This window comes from Thalassophryne amazonica, chromosome 18 (assembly GCF_902500255.1).
Source record: "Thalassophryne amazonica chromosome 18, fThaAma1.1, whole genome shotgun sequence".
NCBI lineage: Eukaryota > Metazoa > Chordata > Actinopteri > Batrachoidiformes > Batrachoididae > Thalassophryne > Thalassophryne amazonica.
Genome location: NC_047120.1, coordinates 47,641,098 through 47,665,873, shown reverse-complemented (window position 1 = coordinate 47,665,873; position 24,776 = coordinate 47,641,098). Strand labels below are relative to the sequence as shown.

The following is a 24,776-nucleotide window of genomic DNA, read 5'->3' as shown; positions in this document are numbered from 1 at the left end:
AAAAAAAAAAATCCAAATGGTTAATAGTATTTGTCACGTAAAAGCACCCTGGCTGCCAAATTCAAACATCAGCCTCCTACAATCAGCAGGAAAGGTTAAATGATTGTTTGTTCAATAACAACAGTCTTTAATAATTACACATAAAATCACACATTAAAACACCTCAGTGACAACAGCTTTGCACGTGTGGCTACTTCTGCTCCATCAGTGAAGAACTAATGGCCACATTTCACAAACGTCACATGTTTTTATGTTGCTTCAGATAACTCCTTGTCCTAGCCAGTGAGTATTTCACCAAAAAAGTGCCAAGTAACACCAAATGAAAAATGGCAATTTTCTCACTTTGTTAACTGCCTCACGTGACAACCATTCTTACCTGGATCTTGATGGGCCATGAGAAGTTGCTGACATAGACGTAAAACGTAATATTGGGGTTGCTCCGAAAGGTGAACTTCTCACAAGAGAAACTGTCTCTGTATTCCTTGATGTTAGTTTTGGACACGATGGGCACTTCCTCTCCAGAGATGGTTCCAGCTGTTAGAACAAAAAGCTTGTGTTCAGCATGCTGTCATTTTGGTGTGCAGAGAGCAGAAGTGCAGATGGAGCTGGACCGCAAGGCACATATTATAAATCCATTAATAGCTTTATCAAGCAATTTGCGACAACATGGTACACTCTCGGAAGCAATGATTATGATGTCTTAAGTGCATTAAACATCTTGAGCTCAAACAGAGCTGCACCATATATAATTACACCCGCCTTGATATTTCATTGTTAATCAAACAAAGTAGTGTGCAATGCACAGAAATGCTGTAAAGGTTAAAAATGATTGACGATCACATATAAATTCATCGGAAACAACTTCAGCATGATTTGTTAGTGCATCCTGGATACTTAAATGCTTGAGTTTGACATTTTGTGTAAAATATTGCACATGCAGTCTGCAGTAACAAACTACTTTTTCCATCATTATGGTTTTGGACCATTTACTCGTATGTTTAAAATTCCCAAACAACATTATGTTGTAAGTGTTGTTTATTTATTGATAATTACAATTAGGTCTCCATTTAGGTAAATACAAGCAAGTGCTAAATTTTGAATTGTCATTACTGTCAAATAGCAAAAAGAGCAAAACAAAGACTTTTTCTTTGATCAACATAATATGCAACACCCCTCCAGTACATATTCAAAAGTAACAAAAATTGGTAAATTATGTATAACATGAAAGTTATAGTGAAATAATAAAAGCTACATCAACACAAAAGTTTGCGTTGCCCCTTGAGAAATGTTGTCTAATACATTTTACATCATTCCTTTGCATTTATAACCTCCTCTAACCTCTTTGGGTCCCTCTGGGCAGCTTTTGTATCATCTTATAAAAATATATGTTTGGATCACAGAAATACAAACAACATGATAAATCTGTCTGGAATAGGCCAGCCTCAAAAACTGACTAACCATGCAAGAAGACTAGTCAGGGAAGCCCTAAGACACCTGTGACAACTCTGAACAAGATATAGGGTTCACTGTTCCACTCCATCATAAAGCTAGGATTGGTGGTGCAAAACACAAAGGTTGAACCCTTCACGGTTTCTCCAGTCACAGCCATCGAAACCTGTAACTCCAGAGTTATGACAGGTATCTTAGTGGCTTCCCTCACTCATCCTTGTTGCAGGTTCACTCAGTTTTTGAGAACTGCCTACTTCTGACAAATTTACTATACAGGGCCATACTGCTTGTACTTCTATGATACACACCTTTATTTCTATTAGAGGATACAAAAGCTGTTCAGGAGCCCAAAGAGGATGGAGGAGGTATACAGGAAAAGGGAAGACATACTAGACATATATCAGACAACATAAATAGGGAAGCAAACATATGGATTGATAATTTTAAGTATTTCACTATGCAAACACTTTGACTGGTTACAGTGCATCCAGAAAGTATTCACAGCGATTCACTTTTTCCCCACAGTCTAGTCTCAGAGGCTACAAGGTAGCTGGTTCTGTTGGAGCTAACGGTGCCCTGGGAGGAGAGAATGGAGGAGGCTCAAAAAAGAAGAGGAAGAAATATCAAGAGCTGGTGGAGACTTGTCGGAGGAACGGGTGAAATGCCTGAACAAGGCCTATGGAACCCTGGGCAAAACTGGCCTCAGCAGAAGAAGACCCTTCAGTTATATCCCCGTCACATATAGCCGGATTCACGCAGAGTGGCGTCCGAAAAGTGTTGGATTTCAGTTCCAAACCGTTCTGACAGCCATCTGCAGAAGTCCACACAGTTGGTCAAAATTGGCCGGCGGCCCAGAGTGTGATGCACATATTTAAAACTCTCCGGGCGCCGTCGCGATGGGACACATATCCAACGGAGGTCCATGTGCAGTCTGAGGACCATCTAACCGCAATTTACATATTCCAATGGCAGCAAAACGGGATCTGAAATGATTTGAGCACATACGAGGGAACCTCAAGATAGATCTGGCACCGCAAACCCTGCCGGTATACTAGGGGAGCTACAACCACTACCTTTGCACCCACCCCCCCCAAGGACTAAACCAAACCAACTTTTTAGGTTCCTTAGATGACCCCAAAATACAATCAGGATGTTCCCCAAAATAAAAACTGGCCTCTTTCCCTCTCGACTGCATCTGATTATGGCAATATTTGCCCTATCGGGCATGCTTCCGGCACATTCATGCTATGTGTGACGGGGACTTAACAATGTGGAGGCAGCAGCGAAAGCTTCCAGATGGCTATGGCTAAGGAGGGGGGAGCAGTGGGGTTAGCAGTCGCCACTTAGACACAGGCCAAAGCCTGATCAGCCTCTTTTGCGTTGCTTGGAAGAGGGTGTCTGTTGCAAGACCGGAAACATCCAATGACTCCAGGAAACAAAGCTGATGATGTGTCCAAGGGAGAGCATCACAAGATGCTTTAAAAACAATAAACAACACGCAATTGGCATTTTCCAATTAAATATAATATAAACGAGACTAAGATCCTTATTTCAGTGAGGACTGTTTATATAATTCTTTTTTTAAAAAAAAGCATAAATTATGCACAACCGACAGTCTTGAAAGAAAAGTCTATTTTCCTTCCATTTAAATGTTTCAAGCCATTTGTTATTCTTCCACATGCCAGTGGGTCCTCAGCATTGGCATTCCACCCCACAGCTCTGAAACAAAAGAAGTGAAAATGACAGCTTGAGTGTGCTTGCCTATGTGTGCATGTTTATCTTAATTGAAATCACCCTCCTCCTCCACCCAAAAGCGGTTCATACGCTTGTCAATTTCGAAGAGGCTCCCGTTCCTTCTGAGACACAATACATTGGCGAGAAAAGGAGACCAAACTTCAAATATTAATGACAATGCTACAGAAAAGGTCAAGGGTAGCACAGATGAGTTGGGAGGTTAACTTGTTTCAGTGGTCAGAAAACATTAGTGATGTTGGGAACAGAGAAAGTGACAGTGGACTTGAGATGCAGGGAGGGCATGAGATAAACAAAGGCTCTGGACAACTGCAGTGTCCTTGATTGTCTTTCCTCAGGGGACTAATAATATCTAGTTGATGGTGACACAGGACACACGGACAGAGTGAAGACATTTTTACCATTGTATCTGATGAATCACATAAAAAATTAAACAATTAAGCAAAACTTTAAAATGAAAAATAATTCAAGAGATACAAACATACTGGAGTGAAAATAGCTCCCAAAACCATATTTCAGATCGGATCATAGCTTTTAGTCAAGGACTGGAACAATTTTAGCATCAGCAAAAAAAAAAAACATTGCGACAAACACACCTTTGACTTTCAAGTGGCAGACCACTCGACAAAAGGCAGAAGTCAGTTTTTTTCCTAAGCTCAGTGGACCTTCAGCTCCACACTCGGATCAGTGGGATTCAGGGCGGCACAAGCAAAGCGCTGCACACACTCCATACTAAATTCCTGATATTTCAAAGTGATTGTTTCCGTGCTTGATCCCCAGCGTGCGTCAAGCCTGCACCAGGCTGTCACAAAGCAGGCACAGGGTGGCAGAGGTTGCCTGCTTTTAACATAGTCCGATCACATGAACGTACATCTGCTTTGCTTTTACTGCAACTCTGCACCAACATTTGCACAATTATTACTTTAAAAACAAGCCATCATTATAATTTTTTTTTTTTTTTTTTTTTTTACCAGAAACATCAGTGCAGCATTGGATGAAAGATGCCAAGGTCTGTCAGGAGCCCAGAAACTCACTGACCTTTTACTGATTACAATATAACAGATCACAGGTGAGGATGGTTACCTTTAGTAACCATTCAACCCAGTTTGTGTCAGGGTCATTTGGATAGTTTCTGTTATTATGATTTAAATAGAGTAAACACAGTTGTTTGACAATAAATGGCTTCATACAACCACTAACCATGAGTGAAAAAAAGTTTTTGTCTTATCATTCATATTCTCCGAAAAATGGCCAAAAAAAAAAATCGAAAATTCTGGCAGGGTATATAAACTTTTGAGCACAACTGTATGAAGGTGTGTGTAAGTATGAGGCCATGTTTACATTTGTGGTTTCCTTTTCGTCCCCCCCCCCCCCCCCCCCCCCCCACTTAATTATGGATTTTATTCTGTACGTGTTGTGTCACCCAATTGGAAAATCACTCTTGAGATTTCACAGTCAATTGTACAATTACACCATATAGCCACAATAGCATTTGTGCCCCCAGGCCTTTGTTAGCTCTACACTTTATTTATTTTTGAAGAATGTTTTCTTTTTAATAGAACCATTTCCTGAAAAAATGGAATATTATTTTTTCACAGACTAATAGGTAAATGCAAAGAGGGAAAGAAAACTCATTAACCCATGGCCTGTAGTCAATTGCAACATTTGGAATTTCGATCCACTTTGTTCATTGTTCTGCAAAGTACTGCTAATTCCAATCACAGTCATGTGACTGCAGTCAATAGCTAGACAACATGAGCAGATGGGCAGTGCACTCTGTGCACTCATCAGCATGTCTGCTGATTGGTGAAAAGTACCTGTTGATCCCACCGACCAGGTGACATTGAGGTTGAAGTTGTTGGACGCATTAATGGACATGTCCAAGTTCTTGTTGGCCTTCAGAGAGAGAACATAACATCAAAACATTGATGTAGTCAAATAAACCATGAGTTTATAATTCCACTGCCATTTCTCCCTGCAGTTGTTACCTGTTCAGGTGAGGCCATGAAGTTAATGGCTGTATAGTGATGATCATCTTCCTGGACCAAACTGAAGGTGAACTGATAGTCGATGAGCAGATTATCTATTCAGAAAAAACAAATAGATCAGCTTTTATTTGACCAATGCTGCATTTTGCTACACATAAAATACAAGTTTACAATTTCATTATTAACTCTGTAATTTAAGAATAAGCTTTAACTACTTTTTAAAATTACTTCATTTGGCTGTTAATGTTTGCGCATTTTACTGTTGCTAAAATTGCTCTACATTCACAAATGGAATAGTTGGTAATGTGGAGGAAACAAGAGCAACACAAACATCTAAGGAGCAGACCAGTTGGCTAAAACAAAAAAAAAATGTCAGTATTACTCATTGAAATAAAACAAACAAAAAAATATTAATTTTGAAACCTGGACTAGTGTTCCAATTGTCTTGGTCTTGATCAACCGAGGAAAAGACATTTTGCCTTGAGGCCTATTTCGCCAACAAATCATACCATTTGGAGCATAATTTTGAAAGAACATGACTTTTATGCAAAGCGACCAAGATAACTGAAACTTTGGGGAATGACTGTACACAAACTGAAGTTTAAGTCCAGCAAACTTCAAGAAATCTGCTGGACTTTTGCAAGATTTATTACAAGTTTTATGGGTTCTGGTTTGTTTGTTTTTTGGGAGGGTCACTCTGTTTGTCGAGAGATTATAGACACTCTTCAACAAAGATATAATGTACAGAGCAAAGAGTGATTGAAACTCCGTTGTAAAAATCCTGACTGATAGACAGCCCCAAAATTCATAAGGTGAGGAAACATAGCATAGGATTATGCACAACAATTTTGGAATAAAGTGGACAAATTCTATATAGGCTACACTGTTGAAAGAAAATTGTGACAGATGAACGCACAAACGTAGCATGATTTTACATCCACCATTCCAGTTTATTGCCGGCAGTAAATAACAAAGATATAAGAAAGTAGACATTGTCAGTGGCCACGTTCATGTTAGCCCCTGTAATCTGGCCAGCAGGTGTTTCAGTGATGTGCCTGGGGGTGTTGTGGTTGGCTTTTCTGCACTGATTTCCTCAAAAGATGTACTGATGAATATACTGTGCACCCTGTTGAGGTACAGATCAGAACTGAGCATATAATTAAACAAGGGACTTCCCGTCGTCATCAAATCAGCCTAATATAGTAGTTTGGTTTGTTTGTTTGTTTTTTGCTTGTTTGTTTGATTGGTCAGTTTCAGGTGAAACTAAAGATGATTTACAAAAAAAAAAAAAAAAAGTGTTTCCTTTTGCATCACTTAGTATGCGCAATGGAACAAGCAGCCAGTCTATTTTAGTAACACATCATGAACAGTGTGAACAGTGTCAGTCTCACTGTTTCATTACACAGAGCGCACCCCCTCTTAGATCCACATTTGAAGACATTTTAAAGACATTTTCAGCACATAATTATATTAAAATAATAATAGCCAGCATTATACTAGCAGAAAAACTAGCAGGATGCTGTTCATAGTGGATTTTGTACGTCTTTGACTTATTATTTGCAGGGCTGTGAAATGAAAATTGCGAAATCCGAGGAAAATTTGCAGGGGGTCGGGGGGGGGGGTACAGCTCCCCAGGAGCCGGGGTCTAGGGCCCTGTGGGGCCCCAGAATTAAATTTTTATCTAATGATACTTTTCAGCATCTCCTGGAAGAACAAATCTCAAAATTAGTGGATATTTAAATTATCCTATATTCAACCTTTTATTTGACCTGTCAATGATCATGGTGAAATAACAGAATATGACCTGGAAGTAGGACCTGGAATGATTTTCCTTTTAATTGTAAACCAAATTATGCATTAACTCAGAACAATTAAACTACATGAAATTCATGAAGACTGAAGAATATTTGGAAAATCATGGTAAAATATCAATAACATACCTTATAGTAAAACGTCACTTATATTCTTGTGTAAATTCATGCAGCCTAAATCCATTCAAAGCCACAGTCTTTTTTTTTTTTACAAAGAAAGAAAGTCTAAAAAAGTCACACAATCTTGTCTAAAATCCTGTTTGAACAGCAGAATGTTTATTTTCCAGGGAGATAAAAATTCTTACCGTGTTTCCTGAGAGGGCACAGTTCACTTTTCCCGTTTCTTTTATCTTTCAGGTGTGTTGATGAAGTCAGCGACGATTCCACGGATTCTTGTCCTTACAAGACTTTTTCAAACAGTCTTTCTCGCCATCTTCTTTCTGTGCGACGTCGGTCTGTGACACAGACATGCTGCACAAATCTTCCTTTAAAAACTTGAAAGCTCTAAAAGTTTGGGATGTCCACATGCTAAGTTTAGCTTAAGCATTGCACAGGAGCCACACAACGTCGCCGCAGCAACCAACCAGTCCTGCTTTACGGCAACTGTCGTAACAGCTATGCTTTGAGTGGGCTTTATTTTCCTCGAAACTGCAGATCTGAGGAAACTGATTTGTATCTGTAACACACAGATCAGTGTCTGCGGACTTATAAAACTTTAACGCTTTGCGATAAGCATTTTAAAAACTCAATGATGTTCACGATTAAAGAGTACAACACTAACACCCCACCCCCCTCCCCATAATAAAATCTGTGGAATCCCGCGGATCCATGGAGTTTTCACAGCCCTGTGTTTGTAATGACTAAGAATAAAGTAATGTAGTTTGAACCATGTTGACTTTGCAGCCTGGTTTGGTTTTGACTGATTTATTGATGAAATTTTAAAACCAAGTAACTCTGATGGACATATATGCTTTTATTTGTTCTTATGCCGCTGGTAACTATAGAGCATATACATGCACCTGAAAACAGAAAAAAAGTATGATTTGTAAAGTAATAATATAGATTAAATATTGTAATTTTTTTATTATTATTATTTACACCAGGCATAGAAACTGGCTGCATACATATTTGTTGGCCCATAAATTACTGAAAAAGATCCATTCTTTTTGTGATGACTGGACCTTTCGCCACTTGGCACTTTTACCCAGGAACATCCCTGTGGTTTGTTCATGGCTAAATGAATTTGCTGATGCATTAGTAGTGAATTATAAAAGTAAAAAGTATTGCTTACGCTTGTAACGTTAAAAACCTAGTTAGCTGACTGTCACTCCACCCCGAGTACAAACTGTTCTAGTAAATGCACCGAAGCAGCCCGTGATTGTGACAAATGTCACGTTTACAAAAAGTACATGACAAAGCTCGAGAAGAAAACGCAGGAGTGTGCGGAGCTTAGCGCCAGCCTCAAGGTTTTGTAGCTTGTCGTCTTCTCTTCACTCAGCCTGGCGTCAGGCTGTGGGATTTCACAAGGGCAAAACCTTGTCAGAGACTTTGTAGTGAAATGCTGAACACGAGACGATAAATCACTCTCGAAGGACGCCACGCATCGTTTCAATAAACTGTGTACACTGACACAGAATAAACACACTGGATGTGTTTATCGATTTATTTATTTTCTCCCATAATGCCACTTTTTTGCCCCCACCACCAAAAAAAAAAATTGTTCACTTAACAGCACTTCACGCTCAAGCCGTACTAATGTTTATCAAACTTCCCAGATTAATGAGTAGGTGGGTGATTGAGTGAGTAGAAATTTGACTCCCCCGTCTCCTTGATTAGCTCAATCGCTCACTCCTTCTGATGCACTTGACATTTTCACCACAAGTCATTCTGTCACTGAACAAGTGCCCCTGGTGCCAAAGTGCTAAAATGCTCCATCTGCCCTGAACGGAGGATTGGAAGTGCAGAGAGAGAGAGAAACGCGCACACACACAGACAGACCGACAGACACAAAGAGAGAGAGAGAGAGGCCAAGAATAATCAAGGGCATGTGTTAATGTGTGTGCGTGCGTGCGTGCGTGAGCTGGCTCTCCAGCAAAGAGCTGTCCAGTGGAGAATTACTCACAGTAACAGGTTCCTCTGAGTGGATTGCCAAGGTAACGGTTTTCTGAGTCACATCTGCAGTGAAGCAAACAGAGAGGAGAGAGAACATGATGAAGAAGCACGCTAACAGATTGAGAGCAAGAAAGCCTCTTATCGCGAGCCGTGTATGCCAAGTGCCAACGCATTAGCTTCTGCTGCTGGCGCTTCATCAAGTCTCTTACTTCTGACAAAGATGAAGTAATCTGATTGTTTGAAAAAGTTAATTTGATCCACCCCCTTTACCCCAAACAAACATGGTGGCGTACAACAACATATGCAGTACCTGATCAGAGAGAACAGACCAGAATGTGGCATCAAAAGGTAACAAACTAAATTTAATCCCTGAAGCCCCTGGAGCAATCAGCACTATTTATGTAAATAAATCCTTACTTGATGATGTGAGGCACATAATCCTAAACTGAAGTCTCGCCGAGCACAGATAATCACCAATCAAGGTGAATCCTTTTCAGGGCACAGATCAAAGAAAAGGACATGCTGCCAGTTGTGGGTGAACGTAGAGTTCAAAAACAGGGTTGAGGAAGTCCGGGACTGGTTTAACCTCGTTTCACACTCTTCTTCAAGAACCCGGGGCTTCAGGATTCAGACGTGATAATCAGAGCACAGAGTTAAGACCTTTGTCTTTGATGAGTAAACGTTGCAGTCCTTTTGTTCCCACGAGTAGTTTCAAACCACTTTTTGAGGTCACGAGTCCCCAACTCTGCTCTTGCATGTTCTCCAACCCTATGCTCCATCCTAGGTCAGGTGTGTGCAGCCTATCAAGAGCTAGGAAACACCAAACTTGACTAATCAACTGTAGGTGCAGCAGGTAAGCATGGAGAACATGCAGGGCTGGTGCTCTCCAGGAGCAGGGACTAGGCTCATGGTAATGACCAGGTGGCATTACAGGCCTTAGTTCCATGAAACAAGACTTGAATCCAGTTTTGTCAAATTCTGATTTAATCAGGTCCATTTCCTCCTTTAAGCCTCACCAACCAAATTACCTACAGAAAAATAAACCGTGCTATACGGCCGCAAATAGCCGTTTTACTGGCTCCGCTAACGCGTCACTGGTAAAGCTCTATTTGCAACCGTATAACAACCATGAACGTCTGCAAATCACCAGACACAACAGGGATGTTCTCTAAATATTAAAAGAACTGAACAAACTGCAAAACCAACAGAGGTAACATCAAGCTGGACAAAAACTGCTGCTGTTAAACCTTGGACCTGTCCAGAGGTGAAGCATTTTAAATGTTTTTCTATTTGAAATTTTCTTTCCGTAAGACACCTCTTTTTTCATTCATCCCTTTCTCTTAAGTGTAAACTAATGTGCCAGCATTCTATCACACCTCCACATCAATATCAGTTATAAAAAATTAAGTAATGACATGTCCATCAGAACGACACATGAAACTGAAAAAGGATTTTTAGTCAGCATGCTCCCAACTGAACTTATTAGAAGAATGTTCAGCGGTGCCAGAGAGAGAGCCAGCAAATGAAGAAGAGAACAAAACAGAGACACAAACGCCACAGAGGAGGAGGAGGTGTATGTTAGTGACGTTACAGTGAGTGACGATGACTTGATGTCTAAAAACAATTTAACACAGGCTGTTTATCACCATTTTGACTTCACAAGACAGGCATTCTCACCCGCAATTAAAAAAAGGCAAAAAAATAAACGACAGACAAAGCGAGAAAAATGAGACAATACAATAACATTAACAATCATTAAGAATAAATCTAGGATTTGTGGTCAAACAAGTAGATTGATTCCACAGTCTAACATGTGACCGAAACATTATACATCCACTTAAATATTTTCTAGCGTAATTTCCAGGGTAGGGCTTCAGCAAATTCAATGAATACGAGTTCATTAGAAAAACGCACCATATCACAAAAAGGGGCAAAAAGGGCTTACTAATCTCCCAACCAACCAAAATCCTTGTAATTAATACCTAAATTGCATACCTTAAGTTATGTGTTCCTAAAGGTATCAACCTAATAAAAACTTATGAGTGTAGAAAAAAAAAAAATATTTTTCTGATATCTGGAAAGATATTGTACAAATGTTCTTGGACACTCAGTGAAGGTCTTCAGTCTTTTATTTTTTTAAATGATCTTTTATTACGTCCACCAAGGAATAAAATCTTTGACATTTATTTATTTATTTATTTGTCTTTTAGCAGGATTATGTTAAAACTACTGCACAGATTTTGACTAAAATTTTCACCACAGATAGATATTAGGCCATGGAAGACTCCATTAAAATTTGGAGGTGATCTGGATCCAGATTTAGGATCAAGATTTCACTTTATATAAGCTTTGAACGATTACAACTTCACGGATTTTCACCAAATTTGCACCACAGAAGATATTAGGGCATGGAAGACTCCACTGAATTTTGGAGGTGATCCGGATCCAGATTGGCGGCTGTCAGAAATCTCGGATTGCTCTTGTTTGGCATGTGACTCCATGAAAGGGCAGCGCATTAGGCTTTGTATACTTGTTGACAAAACAATGGCATACTTGGTTGAGAAATTTGAACTGCACCTCTCACAGTGGCATTGATTACGAGGTTAATTTAGGGGAGGTGATGGCCTAGTGGTTAAAGCGTTGGGCTTGAGACCAGAGGATCCTCGGTTCAAATCCCAGCCTGACTGGAAAATCACTAAGGGCCCTTGGGCAAGGTCATTAATCCCCTAGTTGCTCCCAATGTGTAGTGAGTACCTTGTATGGCAGCACCCTCACATCGGGGTGAATGTAAGGCATTATTGTCAAGCGCTTTGAGCGTCTGATGCAGATGGAAAAGCGCTATATAAATGCAGTCCATTTAATTTGAAGCAATCGCTTGAATAGTTTTTGCAAAAATCTGCCAGAAAAAGTGAATAATCAGAAACTTTCTAATAAAAAATTTGAAAAAGAGTGTGTGTGTGTGTGTGTGTGTATGTGTGTATGAAGGGGGGGACTCTCAATAAAAAATATATATAAAATTAGATGGAGTATTACACTGCATTTTTCCTTGTGGCAAAGATTATATTTACCAAATTTTGAAAAGGAAAAAAAAATCCCATTAATAGCTTTTGTGGTATCTCTCAGACCAAAAAAAAAAAGTCTTCAGACAGACATCTGGGAAATACATTTCTCAAGGTGGTAGTAGTAGTAGTAGTAGTAGTAGTAGTAGTAGTAGTAGTACTTATGTCTTGTTTCGGTCTAATTTTGTCCATGAATATAGAATCAAAATATCACCATACCCTCCGACACCCATGGGTACTGGCTTGCAACAGTCTTGATGACACTCCAGGCTTGGGGTTTGTTAGTCTTTGAGTAACACTGACCCCAAATTAGCCAACAAACATGTGTAGGTGAAAATAAAAGCTTGGCAGAAGAAAATATCATAGACAGAATTCTTTGATTATTATCCTTTAATCAATCGGTCAAAGGTATGAAAAGTCTTGAATCAACAGTCTTTTGGTTTGTAACCTTTCCAACTTTTTCATCAAATTTTCTTCAAATTAATCATTCAATCTTCACGTAACAATGCTCACAAACTAGCCAACAAATAGATGTGGGTAAAAATAAAAGCTTCCTGGGAGAAGTAAATATTAACGCAACCAATGTGTCATTTACTATTTGTTTCACTTCAACTGCTGCCTGTAAATCAAAGCACAAAGGTGCATGTATGGGAAAAACCTGTTTTAATATTAACTGACCTGAGCAAGAAGGACTGAGACACTACAGCAACACAGCAAAACCAGAATAAGAAGTGAGGGGTGTGATGGAGGGAAGGCACAGAGCTGGGGAGGAGCCAGCACATCATGCAAAAGTTAATCCGCGGTCACACGGCACTAACGAAGGACACCAAAGCCAAAACGAAACAAGAAATCTGCACTTATGTTGACTTTCGGAGACATTGTTTAACCGTCGTCCAGCTTCAGTCCTGTAGCTGGCGCTTCGTCAGAATTCTCAAACTGTTGAAAAATGTGAACGAATCCGGACGACAACCTCAATTCGTCCGTATTCCGTTTTGCTTTTTGTCTTGACGGTTCCTCATCGTTTGCGTAGTTTCCGTACCATCAGTGTTCTGTTTGGTTGACGAAATCTGAACGGATTAATAACTAAAGCTCAGACAAGCTGAACGTGACTCATCCATCTGTGGGACGAAAAGCAACGTTTTCATACAGAATTAGCAGCAAGAACGTTTTATCAAGTATTACACACACACGTCCCAGCCGTATGTGGCTGAGACGTGCGTGTGCGCACACGTTGCTGTTGTTGTGAAGACAAACCTGTTGTCAAGACAACCAGATCTGATACCCGCTGTCAAGTCACGTCATCATGAATGTTTCATTTTGATTTTGTTTAAAGCATCAAAGTTGCCGTTTGTGTCATTTTTCTTTTGTTAGTTTCCCTTTTGTTTAGTTTTTTTATGCACTCTGGACTCACAGGCTTTTCAGTGATGGGAGAAATGTAGGCTCATTCGTCCACTTTTTCTCAATGATTTGTGACTTTTTTTCCCTTCGTTCGGCTATCGCCGTGTGCCGTGTGACCAGGCCCTAAAACAGACAAGGGCAGAGAAGAGTTCTTTTTCACCACCATGCAAAAGAGGGAGGACAAATACCCCCACAGCCTTCCAAACCTGACAGAACACTCCTGTGGCGTTTGGGCTGCTGGCATTTTCAGATGCGAATGCACTCATGGTGAAATATGTAACACAACTCCCCTACGGTGTATCTTAATTTAATCTACACCTACATGCATGCATCTGGACTTCAGGCAATCCTCCCCTACACTGTATCTTAACTTGATCTACACTTGACTTGAGCTTTTGTCTGACACACAGTGGTTTTAATGGAAAAAAAAAAAAAAATCATGCTCTGACACACAAACAGCAGCATCGTGTTGTATAGCTACAGTGCACAGACTGTCCTTCACACAGGTGAACGCCTGTCACCTTCTCAATAATGTATCCATCTATATGAGCACAACGATGTTTTCTTCACCGCTCCCGTCTGACTTACTGTAATGCATCATGGACCTCATCAATTGCTCTCTAAAATCAATTCCATTCAGTATTGATGCATTTTCACTTCATTACTGCTGCCATTATTCTGATGTCCTAATGACTTCGGTGTTTATGCTGATTACACGTGTGCCTCAGATATTTTTATGCACACTGTTTAAAAGGGAATAACATCATGTAGCGACCTTTGCTTTACGCTCAATTTTAAGAATGGTCTGAATGTGGCTGACAGGAGGTGAGGAGGCACCAATTACATTAAATCAGACACCGATATTACATTACAAAAAAGTACAGGACACAGCCAGAATCAACTGTTACATCCTACATAAACGCCAAACACTCATTAGATTACACTCGAAAAAAATTTGATAAATAAAACTAATATCTCTTGACACCAACTGCTGGTAAATTACTACAGTATTCAAAAACATGAAGGGCCCTATCTTGACAATCTATGGAACATGGTGAAAGTGCATTAGGGGCGTGGCCAACTCCACTATCTTTAGAAGGTGGGAGATGATGCCCTAAAGCAAGAATGCCCAAATCGGCCAATTAGGAGCTAGGAAACACTAGAAGTAAATAACCAGGTGTGATTAGAACACTCATATCCATCTAACTGAGCACTACAAAGTTATCCTCGCTGCTCCCATTTCAGTTGCTATAACATACCGCAGACCTTATCAATTGCATTCTAAAAATCAATTCCTTTCAGCATTGATGTGTTTTCACTGAAATGTTTGGCTGCTAACCATAGATGGAGGGCTGTGGATAAACAATAGCACACTCCAAAATAATGTTACTGCATTACTATCTATATTATAATAGCCAAGTGGCCTCTGTGTGTGCATGCGTGAGTGTGTGTGTTTGGTTTCGATCACGCAGAAACCGGGGAGAGCTGACATTTGCCGTTTGGTTTAATTATGCATTTTGGGTAATGGATGAATGCTGCCAAAACGGTAAGTTAATAGGACTAATATTTTTTGGAGAAATTAGGGATACTGGCTAACAACAGTGAACAATGGACAATGTGCCGCAATGTACCATGGGAGTTGGGGGTTTTAAATGTTGTTATTGTGGTTCATGTTAGTTTAATGGTGTTGCTAGTGTTATTGATTTATTGTGTTTTTGTAGTTCAATTGGTTTAGTCAGTTTAGTTAAGTATTATGTTGCTGGTACTATGACTGAAAAGTGTATTGTGTTTGCTGTCTTCCGCCACGTCTCTGTTTCTGCGTGTCTAAAATTAGAAGCACCTGCTTGCGGCAGAATGCGGAAAAGACAAAAGCTTTCCGTGCGTGTGTTACTTCAATCACAGACAAACTGGGGAGAAATGACATCTGCCGTTTCATATGTTTGTAAGCATATCGAATCCAAAATACCCAAAATCTGGAGCTACAGATATTGGTCCTCGTGAGCAGAGAGGGAGATCCTGTCCCCTGCTCATACCCACGCTAAAATGAAACTTATGGTAGCCTGACTCCTCTTTTGTTCTCAGTGAAAAAACAGTCCAGCCCCACATATATGATTAAGCTCCTAGCAAACTAAAAATATGATCCTTTAAATGAGTGATTATTTAAAAATAAACCATAACAAAATCAAATATAAACCCACAGATATATGGATATATCTAACAGCAGAATCAATAATGGTATCAATAGATAAAATCTTATATATTCCCGCCTCTAGGTTTAAACACCTCAGGTCTAAATTTCAGCTGGACTAAATGACACAACAGCCCCAGGGAGTGTGAAAACACACACACACACACACACAGGGAAACTATAAAACACGTGCACTAACAGAATAAAACAGGGTATTAAGAGACTGTTTGGATGTGAGGATGAAGCATGTTAGAGGCAAAGGCAAAGTGAGATAAATGATGGCGCCATGTGCGGGTGTGTATGTGCAGTGTTTGCCAATGACCTCCTCCATAACTCTTACTGCATTAGACATATTAAAAACATCAGTGTCCATTCTGCTTACAACAGGGAAAGCAGATAGCTAAGTGAAGAAGTTCCACTCGCACCACAAGAATAGACTATGTCAGCAGAAATAATGCCAAATGATGGTTTACACCATCATATCCTGAAAATATCGAAGCTCCCACGAGGAAAGACTGCTTCTTGTGCTCAGAAAACTGCATACTTGATCCCATCAGTAAATCACTTTAGTGATAAATTTAATTATAAATATTTTAGCTATCCTCTATACGAGGTCAAAGCAATTCAAGTCCCATTAGATAAATCATAGAAAATGATGAGGTTATTTGAGAATATTAAAGAATGTGTAAAAAAGAAGGAAAACATGAAATTTCAGCCACAAAAGGACCATGGGAGACTCAAATGTGGATTTAATGTTTTCCTGTGAAAATCCTTATTGGTTCAATTTCACCTTGAAGCCGTAAAAAGGTTGGTGCAACAGACAAAAGTTGCACCGTGCACAGTTTCTCCTATCTCAGCCACAGAAGCCTATAACTCATTTAGAGCTGCCAGGGGTGTCTTGGTGGCTTCTCTCACTAGTCTCTTTCTTGCAAGGTCACTCAATTTTTGAGAACTGTCAACACCAGGCAAATGTACCACACTCTTTGTATTTCCATGAGGCAACAGAAAAGCTGTTCAGAGGGACCACGTTGTATTTCTTAATAACTGATGTAAATGAATTCCAAGACATATTCATTGATCAGGAAATTTTTATATATCCATTTCAACTTGTGTGATGAAAACTGGCTGTAAAATCTATTTAGTTTGTTTAATTTATTCATTGTCCCCTGTTTCAACAGAAATCAATTAAAACACTGAAAATCAGTCGATTGTGTAACATTGAGGAAAAGGAGTACAATTTCCTGGATCTACTCCTGGATCATGATCAGCAGCAAAATTTATGGGGTTCTTTCGCCGCCTGTGCCAAAAAACTCCACTACAATTTAAAAAATAAATTAAATAAAAAACACAATATCCATTCATAACTTCTTGAGTAATCCTTGAGACAATCGAACCAACCAACCAACCAACCGACAACTGTGAAAAACACAACCTCCTTGATGGAGGTAATAGTTTGCATATGATGAGTAATTTGGTCTTTTCTAATGTATAGTGGATTACAATTTTGTATTTTTGATTAATTTTATTTGAGTGTTTTTTTTAATTGTCTATGTTGTGTGAGGTCGCCAAGACAAATTCCAATCAACCTGGCTGATATGGCAATAAAGTACTGACTTGAATATAGTATCGAAATAATAATCCAAGTAAAGCAACAAGAGTCTCTCTCTCTCTCTCTCACACACACACACACACACACACACACACACACACACACACACACACACACACACACACACACACACACACTCTAATAAAAATTAATAACAAACCTTTGTGTTGGAGAACTCACCATTTGACAAACACTAAAGTTGACCTGGTGCTAATATCATCTTGAATTGTGATGCTTTAACATTATGTTCATCAGTCATTTGGTCCAACAATATAAAAGGACAACTTAACTTTAAAAAAAACAAAAAAAAAAACAGGCAAAAGAAAATGCATGGGCAAATATAAGGCACCATCAATAAACATCAAAATTACTCAGTATCAAATTTTTCCAAACTCTAACACTATACAGTTATTCATGATTTCTTGTATTTTATTATTACTTACAACATATATTTCTGGTGATATTACTAATACACAGACTATTTACTGTGCGCGACATCCATCCTAAATGAAGTGATGACAATATTTTCTAAGACTGTCTCAAAGTTGATATGAATATTAGGGGTGTCAGAAAAAAATCGATTCACGTCCGAATCGTGATTCTTATTTATTATGATTCTGAATCGATCCAAAATGTCCAAGAATCGATTTTTAAAAAGCATTTTTTAAACATTTTCTTGCTTACTTGCTGCGTGTACTGTTTGTCAGGCAACGGCTTCCGTACTACAGCGTCCCTGCGAGGGGAGGGTCCGGCGTGTTTCAAACATTCGTGAGCTGTAGCTTAGCATGGCGGGCAAAGAGCTAATTCAGCCAGCACTGTCTTTGCTGAAGGCAAATGTTTGGGCGCATTTTGGATTTTATTATTTGCTGCGCAAGAAGGAGTTTGACATGACCTATGCAGTGTGCAAAATCTGAAAATGAAAGTCAAGTACTTTGGAAACACTTCAAATCCGCAAGCCCACATGCTACGCCATCACCCGGAGCTAAAAGAGGGGAGCAGCGTTATCTGCCGACTACTCACCAGCGCTTCGCTAAACTGCCAGCCAACTCCGAACGAGCAAAGAAGATAAATAAATTTACATCTAGAATCACTTGATTAACCTTGTAAAGCTGCATTTCTTAAACATTTTTAAGTAATATAACTATTTCTCAGAGCTCTTTGAATCGAAAATTGATTCTGAATCGAAAATCGATTCTGAATCGAATCGTCACCCCAAGAATCAGAATCGAATTGAATTGTGAGTTGTTGTACGATTCACATCCCTAATAAAGATATATTTGGAGAACAAAAAAAATACATCAAGCAGGCCATATTTTTTCAGATGATTTGTACCACTAATGTATCAATGATTACAAAATGGCTGCCATTATTTCACTGCTACTCTGAGCACAAGATGAATTTTTGGGTAGCAATGATAACTCATGGATTAATTTCCTGTACAAACAGATCCACAGAGAATGAATCACCAACAAAGCAATGGTCACACACGTAGAACCCTAAGACGCCTGATTGCAGACAATTATTTACTGTTAGTTTGTCTTAAATGTGACATAACCAGTCTTATATATAAAACTCGGATGTGGGTATATGTGTATGCCAGCCCATAGCGTAATATGTTGTATAATATGTATTATGTAGTGAAATATGTAACATATATGGACTAAGCCCCGAGGGATCTGAGTGCATCAGCAATGTCCAAATATGTATGGACCTTCCTTCCTTCTTGCCTGCAATGTCCAAATATTTACAACAGTAACTCCTAATGTTAAACAGATAGTCAAGCTAAAGGTCAGTGAGGAAGAATAAAGTTGTCTTTAATGTCAATCACTTCCTTCTTGATGCTATTGATGGCTTAGATGAAAGACAAAGCATTGGTTGCTGTACTGTCAGAAGCAAAGAAATCACAAATGCCTACGAAATCTCAAACCCGGGCAATGTCCAGCTCCACTGCCAGTGTATCATATTCATCTCACTTGTCAAAGTGGTTACTTGAAACGACAGGAGACTATAAACTCAAGTCTCCATCAGTAAATACAGACCTGGTGAGAGGAAACTCAGAGCACTTCTGACTGGCATTACCTTAAATCAGTGACTTTTCAGATGCCACTGACCTCTGATAACTTCACTGCATTGAAAGTCAAAGTAACAAATATTAAAACATGAATATGTGAGCATTCTCTAAACGTGGTTATTTTTCTGCATTTGTATGGTTTTAGAGTGTGGTGGTAGTACTCACAGTTGGCACTGGTCTCCTTTGATTCCCTTGGTAGTGCAGAAACACTTCCCAGTTAGCACCTGGCACACGCTTGCATGGCCGTTACATTTACAGGCTAGGTAGGACAAAGTAACAGATGGGACAGAAGATTTGAGAGGGAAAGAAGTGTAAGAAAGACAGAAGGAGATGGACAGAGTTATGGTTAGCATTAAACTGAACTGGAACAGCAGTTTTACTGTGTATGTGTACAACAAGTACATGCTCAATTCCAATTCCTTCAATTCCTTTGTTTCAAGTTGTAGTTCCAGAAAGCCTGAGGATACAATAAAGCCTACAAATCCAACAATCTTTAAGCACAACAGTTTAACTTTTCCATTTCAGCCAGAACCAGGGCAGCAGTTTGCCCTTGCTCACACTTTTTGTGTACTGCTGAAACAGGTATTAGATTGATATTGATCCAGTTGTGCTGGCAAACAAGTGTATTTCCTGAAAGAATGGCTGAACTTTCAGAATCTGGTACATGATGGGGGGAAAAAAGCCTCCAGATGAGATACTTATGATGCACATGTTCATGGACTATAAAGAGCGAAGCACTGACTGTGTGAAATATGTGAATTTGGCTCAGAATGCAGCGGCACCCTTTAATGTTTTCATTTGCAACACAAAAACTGACCCACTTCTTTCAGCTCGCTAGGCTTTAAAACACAGGTGTATCACCGCACGGTCAGTAGGCACACTTCTCCCGCGTTCTATGCTTAATTCTGAATACATCAACTAAGATAATTGAATATTTCAGGTAACCATACTGTCTGTACTGTTTTGTTTTTTACCTGAATGCTTTTCATCTCCTAATTGCTTCTTATTGACAGCAGATAAAACAGATTTAATTTCAACATTTATGAGTTACATACAGTGGGTAAGGGCTCTCTAAAACTCCACTGGAATAAAAAATGGAATGAGCAACGCATCATTTTAATAAAATAAAAGTGTAAATCTATTTGCATGTGATAATTATACATAATGATTTTAAAACATTTTGTCCTTGGATTCTGAAATGAGCAGTGATAATCAGTATTCATGTGTATACTTTCTTTTTAGAAGTTACAGGTATAATCTGTGCTTTAACAGACTCTGTCTCCCAAGCAGTAAAAGGAATGTGATTTATCAGGTACGCCACGTATTGTAATTTAACTGAAATTTCAACTCCTTAAGTAACAAACACTATATTGACCCTAACCTGTGTCACTGAGCCCAATTTCAAACTTGTGCAAAGTATAATCTGTAGGGATGGGTATTGATAAGATTTTATCGATATCGATGCCATTATCGATTCTGCTTATCAAATCCGATTCCTTACGATTCCCTTATCGATACGTCTTGTGAATTTTGTGTACTAAAAGTAGGCTTTACAGGTTTTACATATCAACAACATTTTATTGAGTCTTAAAGTAAATAAATATGAAATTGGTCACTGGATCCTTGATGTCTGGACAGAAACAGAAATAAACAAAATCTGTAGTTTTTGTCAAAAGCATTTCCTTTCAGACATTAACGGCATAAATGTCTCTCCATACCTGTGCTGCACATCAACATCATTGTAATTCATAAAGAACGCAGGACGTCTCATTTTGGGTGGAAAGAAAAAAAACCTTTTTGTCTGTTGTAGTTTGTTGCCTGTATTACAACGTTTATGCGATTCGCTTTGAAGTTATTAATTTAGACCGGACTCTAACTTGACTCGGCAGAGAACGGCGCAGCGTTTGGAGCGTACGATTCTTGTTTCTTGACTACAACAAGACAGAGTCCCAGTTAGTGACTTTAATCCGCACAAAAGTGACTCACGACTGACATTTTTAAATGTCTTTGAAAGGGATTAAGAAGCAGCGGGTCGGAGCACTGCTTCGTTGGAGCTGTTGCCCCGGCGACCCAAACCCAGAAAAGCGGTTGAAGATGAGTGATGAGTGTAAACAAAAAGGCTATTGATGTCGGTGGATCAAATCATTTCTTAACAATTCTCGAAAAGAACCAGTTCTCGATACCCAAACCTAATAATCTGCAGTAGCAAGTTTGGTCACAATCCATAAGTCAAGTTGTTAAGTTGTTGCATACACTGAGTTTCAGAGATTTTTGCTCTCTGGTGGCCATAATTAAACTGTCTAATGTTGACATGCCCGAGGTTTTAATGAGGTGACACTATGTACCAATTAGCGCTTTGATACATCAAGTGTTTGTCCACATATCACGTAAATGAGGTTGCAAAGACTCCCCTGGGGCCTACAATCAGAATTGAAAAAAACCCAGTCGCCAAATTTTCAGAAGTCTTAAATCACTTTGCCACATGAAATGTTTGTCAAGATATTGCATACGCATCACCCACACAGAAACACAGACACTGAATCAAGCCGTTCCAAGATTTGTTCTGCATTCTGAGACATGGGTAAAAACATTTACACGCAGTCAATGCACCAATTCCCGCACATGTTGTGCGCTACAAAAATAAGTTACGACCATGTCAAAAATCACTCACTGAAAAGACACCTAAATCAGCGTCACGTGCTCACAGTTTATCATCTAAAGATTATTCTATAACTGCAGATTTATTTGATGAAATCCTGCTTTTTGACAAGTCAGACTTCGAGATGAGGCAACCAAATATTTTCAAGAAAAAGCACAAAATTGTAAATGTGCACTAAGCTAACCAATTGTGGGTATCTTCCTACATGTTTAACTGCGACATGATTGTCTTGAGCGATCCAAACATTTTTTTTTTTTTTTTTTTTTTTTTTTAGAAAAGGGATGACAACACTGTAGCTCAAATGTCTGCAACCTATGATTGCTTTTGTTCATGTGGTGGTGCAGCACTAACCCTGGCATTTGCCGCCATTGGTGGGGTCTCCATGGTAACCAGGCATGCAGGTCTGGCAGTGAGGTCCGGTGGTCAGGTTCCGGCACTGTTCACACATGCTGCCGTTCACACACGTGCTGTGGCCATTGCACTGGCATGCTATGGAGGGGAAAACAGTTTTATAAGTACAGATTTTATTCTTCTGTAGAATGCAATGTCACTCCCACTGACTCCTGCTGCTGCCCAGTAAACTGCATATTTTAACAATATCTTAAAATGCATCTTAAGGATATAATACTCAACAAATTATACAATTTAATAAAACATTAAGGGTATTACTTCAGATAATGTGTGTGATGTGAGAAGCAAAACTAAAACAAGGCAGAACATTTTTTTTAATTTAACATTTTGGGGAAAGAAGGCAGAATTTCTGCCATTAAGCCCAGAGTCACAATTATCATCCATATTCTTGTCACACAGGCTGTGTTTTTACATATTTACAGAATATTTTGTGTATAAATCACACAAAGACTTTGATCATCATCCCTCTGGCTAATAAACAAGGATTAGACACGAGCCCAATTCAGAGACATTGTACCGAGGGGGTGGTTACTGCTTAAAAAGCAACAGACCTATTAGAGCTGTCAGTAATTTCTGTGCGCGATGTCATACGAATAATTTAATCAGACTTGCCTTTTAAAATATTGTTAGCATGGCTGTGGCAGTGCTTGATGTTATTATCTGGGAGGACTTAATAGACCTATAGCTAAGCGTTCTTCTGGAAGAAACTACAAAGATGGTTTAGGGATTAGCATAAACAGTGTTTATTTTACATAAGACTTGCTTACATTAAGATTCAATTCTGTCTCCGTGCAGCTATGGAGAATCCAACGTTCTCAACTGACAACGAAAATTCACAGCAATGTAGGGCATCGTCGTCACCCAGCACTTTAAAAGTGCACTCACAATTTGTGAGAGAGAAAAGCTTCACTGGTAAAGACAAATGTATATGTAGGCGTTAAAGATATATGATCCATAATGATGTAAAAGACATCGATATTTCTATTCTTTAAATTAAAATTACATAATGGATTCCTCAAGGTTTTATAAATGATTTACAAATGATTTCCTGAAACCTTGTTTCTTAAATTTCACCTTGCAGTAGGTATACTATTGATTTCCATGACATACTTACATACATTGGAGCATGAGCAAATCATTAAGTGACATTTTAACATATTACAAGTATTACATGGCGTCAGCAGGGAGATATTGGTTGCATAGGGGAAGCAAACTGGATTCCCCAATCCTCTAAGATGTGACCATCAATAGCCACTCACATATGTGACACATGACCTTTGACCTCAGCAAGACAGAGAGGAAGCAAATCCCTCACCAGGGCAGTGAATGAAGGCCCACTCGTAGCCCTTGTCTTTGGGGCAGCTGCCTGGGTCCAGGCTCATATCGTGGGTGTAGCTCTGCTGGCTCTGCTTGGCTGGTCTCTTCATGGGTCCCCGGTAGGATCCCTCCATACACAGGCCTCTTCCTGTGTTACTGGGATCTCCGCACCAGCCACATTCAGGCTGCTCTAAGCACTGGGCACACGTCTTTACACCTGAACAGTTCTGGGCTGGAAGAAAGAAGGAGGTTGAGATTTTGCTACATTTTACATTAAATGATCCAAAACAGGAGAAAGTGACTTTACCCAGTGTCCTGCCAAGTTTTAGGCACCCTACAATTTTGTAAATGTAGCATCTAGAAATCCCTGTGACCCTTAATTGGAGTAAGAGGTTGAAAATGAGTGGACATTTATTTTCCATGATAAATCAAAATAGGCCAAAAGTGCCATTGCTTACTTTCAAATACATACTTCATGAAAGACCCGAGTCCCTCATCGGGCTTTTTTACTACTGTGCTGCAGCATGCTTGCACTGCCTCTGCTCACCTTTTGTTCAACACATAACATGAACAGAAAGTGCAGCCGAAGAGAAGCAGCCAGCTACTTTTATCCTGTTAACATAGTACAGCGTTCTCATTTGGAACTGGTATGGCAGTATTAAACTGTGAACCGAATGAAAATTTCAAACAAGCACAGTGCAAAACGTTAAATTCAAGTATCGATTTACTCATATCTTTTACTTTAAAATCAATTTCAGATTTGGATCCGTGAATTGTTTCACTGCTAGTAATTAGCATATTCCTATATACCATCACATGTTTTGACTCTGCATGTACATGCATTCTGAAAATGAAGCATAATACGCAAGCATTCTTGAGTTACAACTGTTTAATTAAAAAGAAATAAACTTCAATAATATGCAAGTGTTTGCACCAAACAATCATAAACTCT

General features: G+C 39.2%; 1 protein-coding gene across 2 annotated transcripts in view; it reads right to left on the bottom strand.

Annotated features, from left to right (window-relative positions):
• The window catches only part of atrnl1b (attractin-like 1b), a 157,187-nt gene that overhangs the window by 55,908 nt on the left and 76,503 nt on the right, over window positions 1-24,776 (bottom strand). For both annotated transcript variants that reach the window (XM_034194607.1, XM_034194608.1), the window contains exons 18-24: window positions 23,823-24,056; window positions 22,448-22,585; window positions 19,603-19,696; window positions 9,123-9,175; window positions 5,190-5,284; window positions 5,019-5,097; window positions 377-534 (exon numbers count right to left, since the gene is read on the bottom strand). In XM_034194607.1, coding sequence (XP_034050498.1) covers window positions 377-534; window positions 5,019-5,097; window positions 5,190-5,284; window positions 9,123-9,175; window positions 19,603-19,696; window positions 22,448-22,585; window positions 23,823-24,056 — 851 coding nt within the window. The remainder of the gene's footprint in view (window positions 1-376; window positions 535-5,018; window positions 5,098-5,189; window positions 5,285-9,122; window positions 9,176-19,602; window positions 19,697-22,447; window positions 22,586-23,822; window positions 24,057-24,776) is intronic.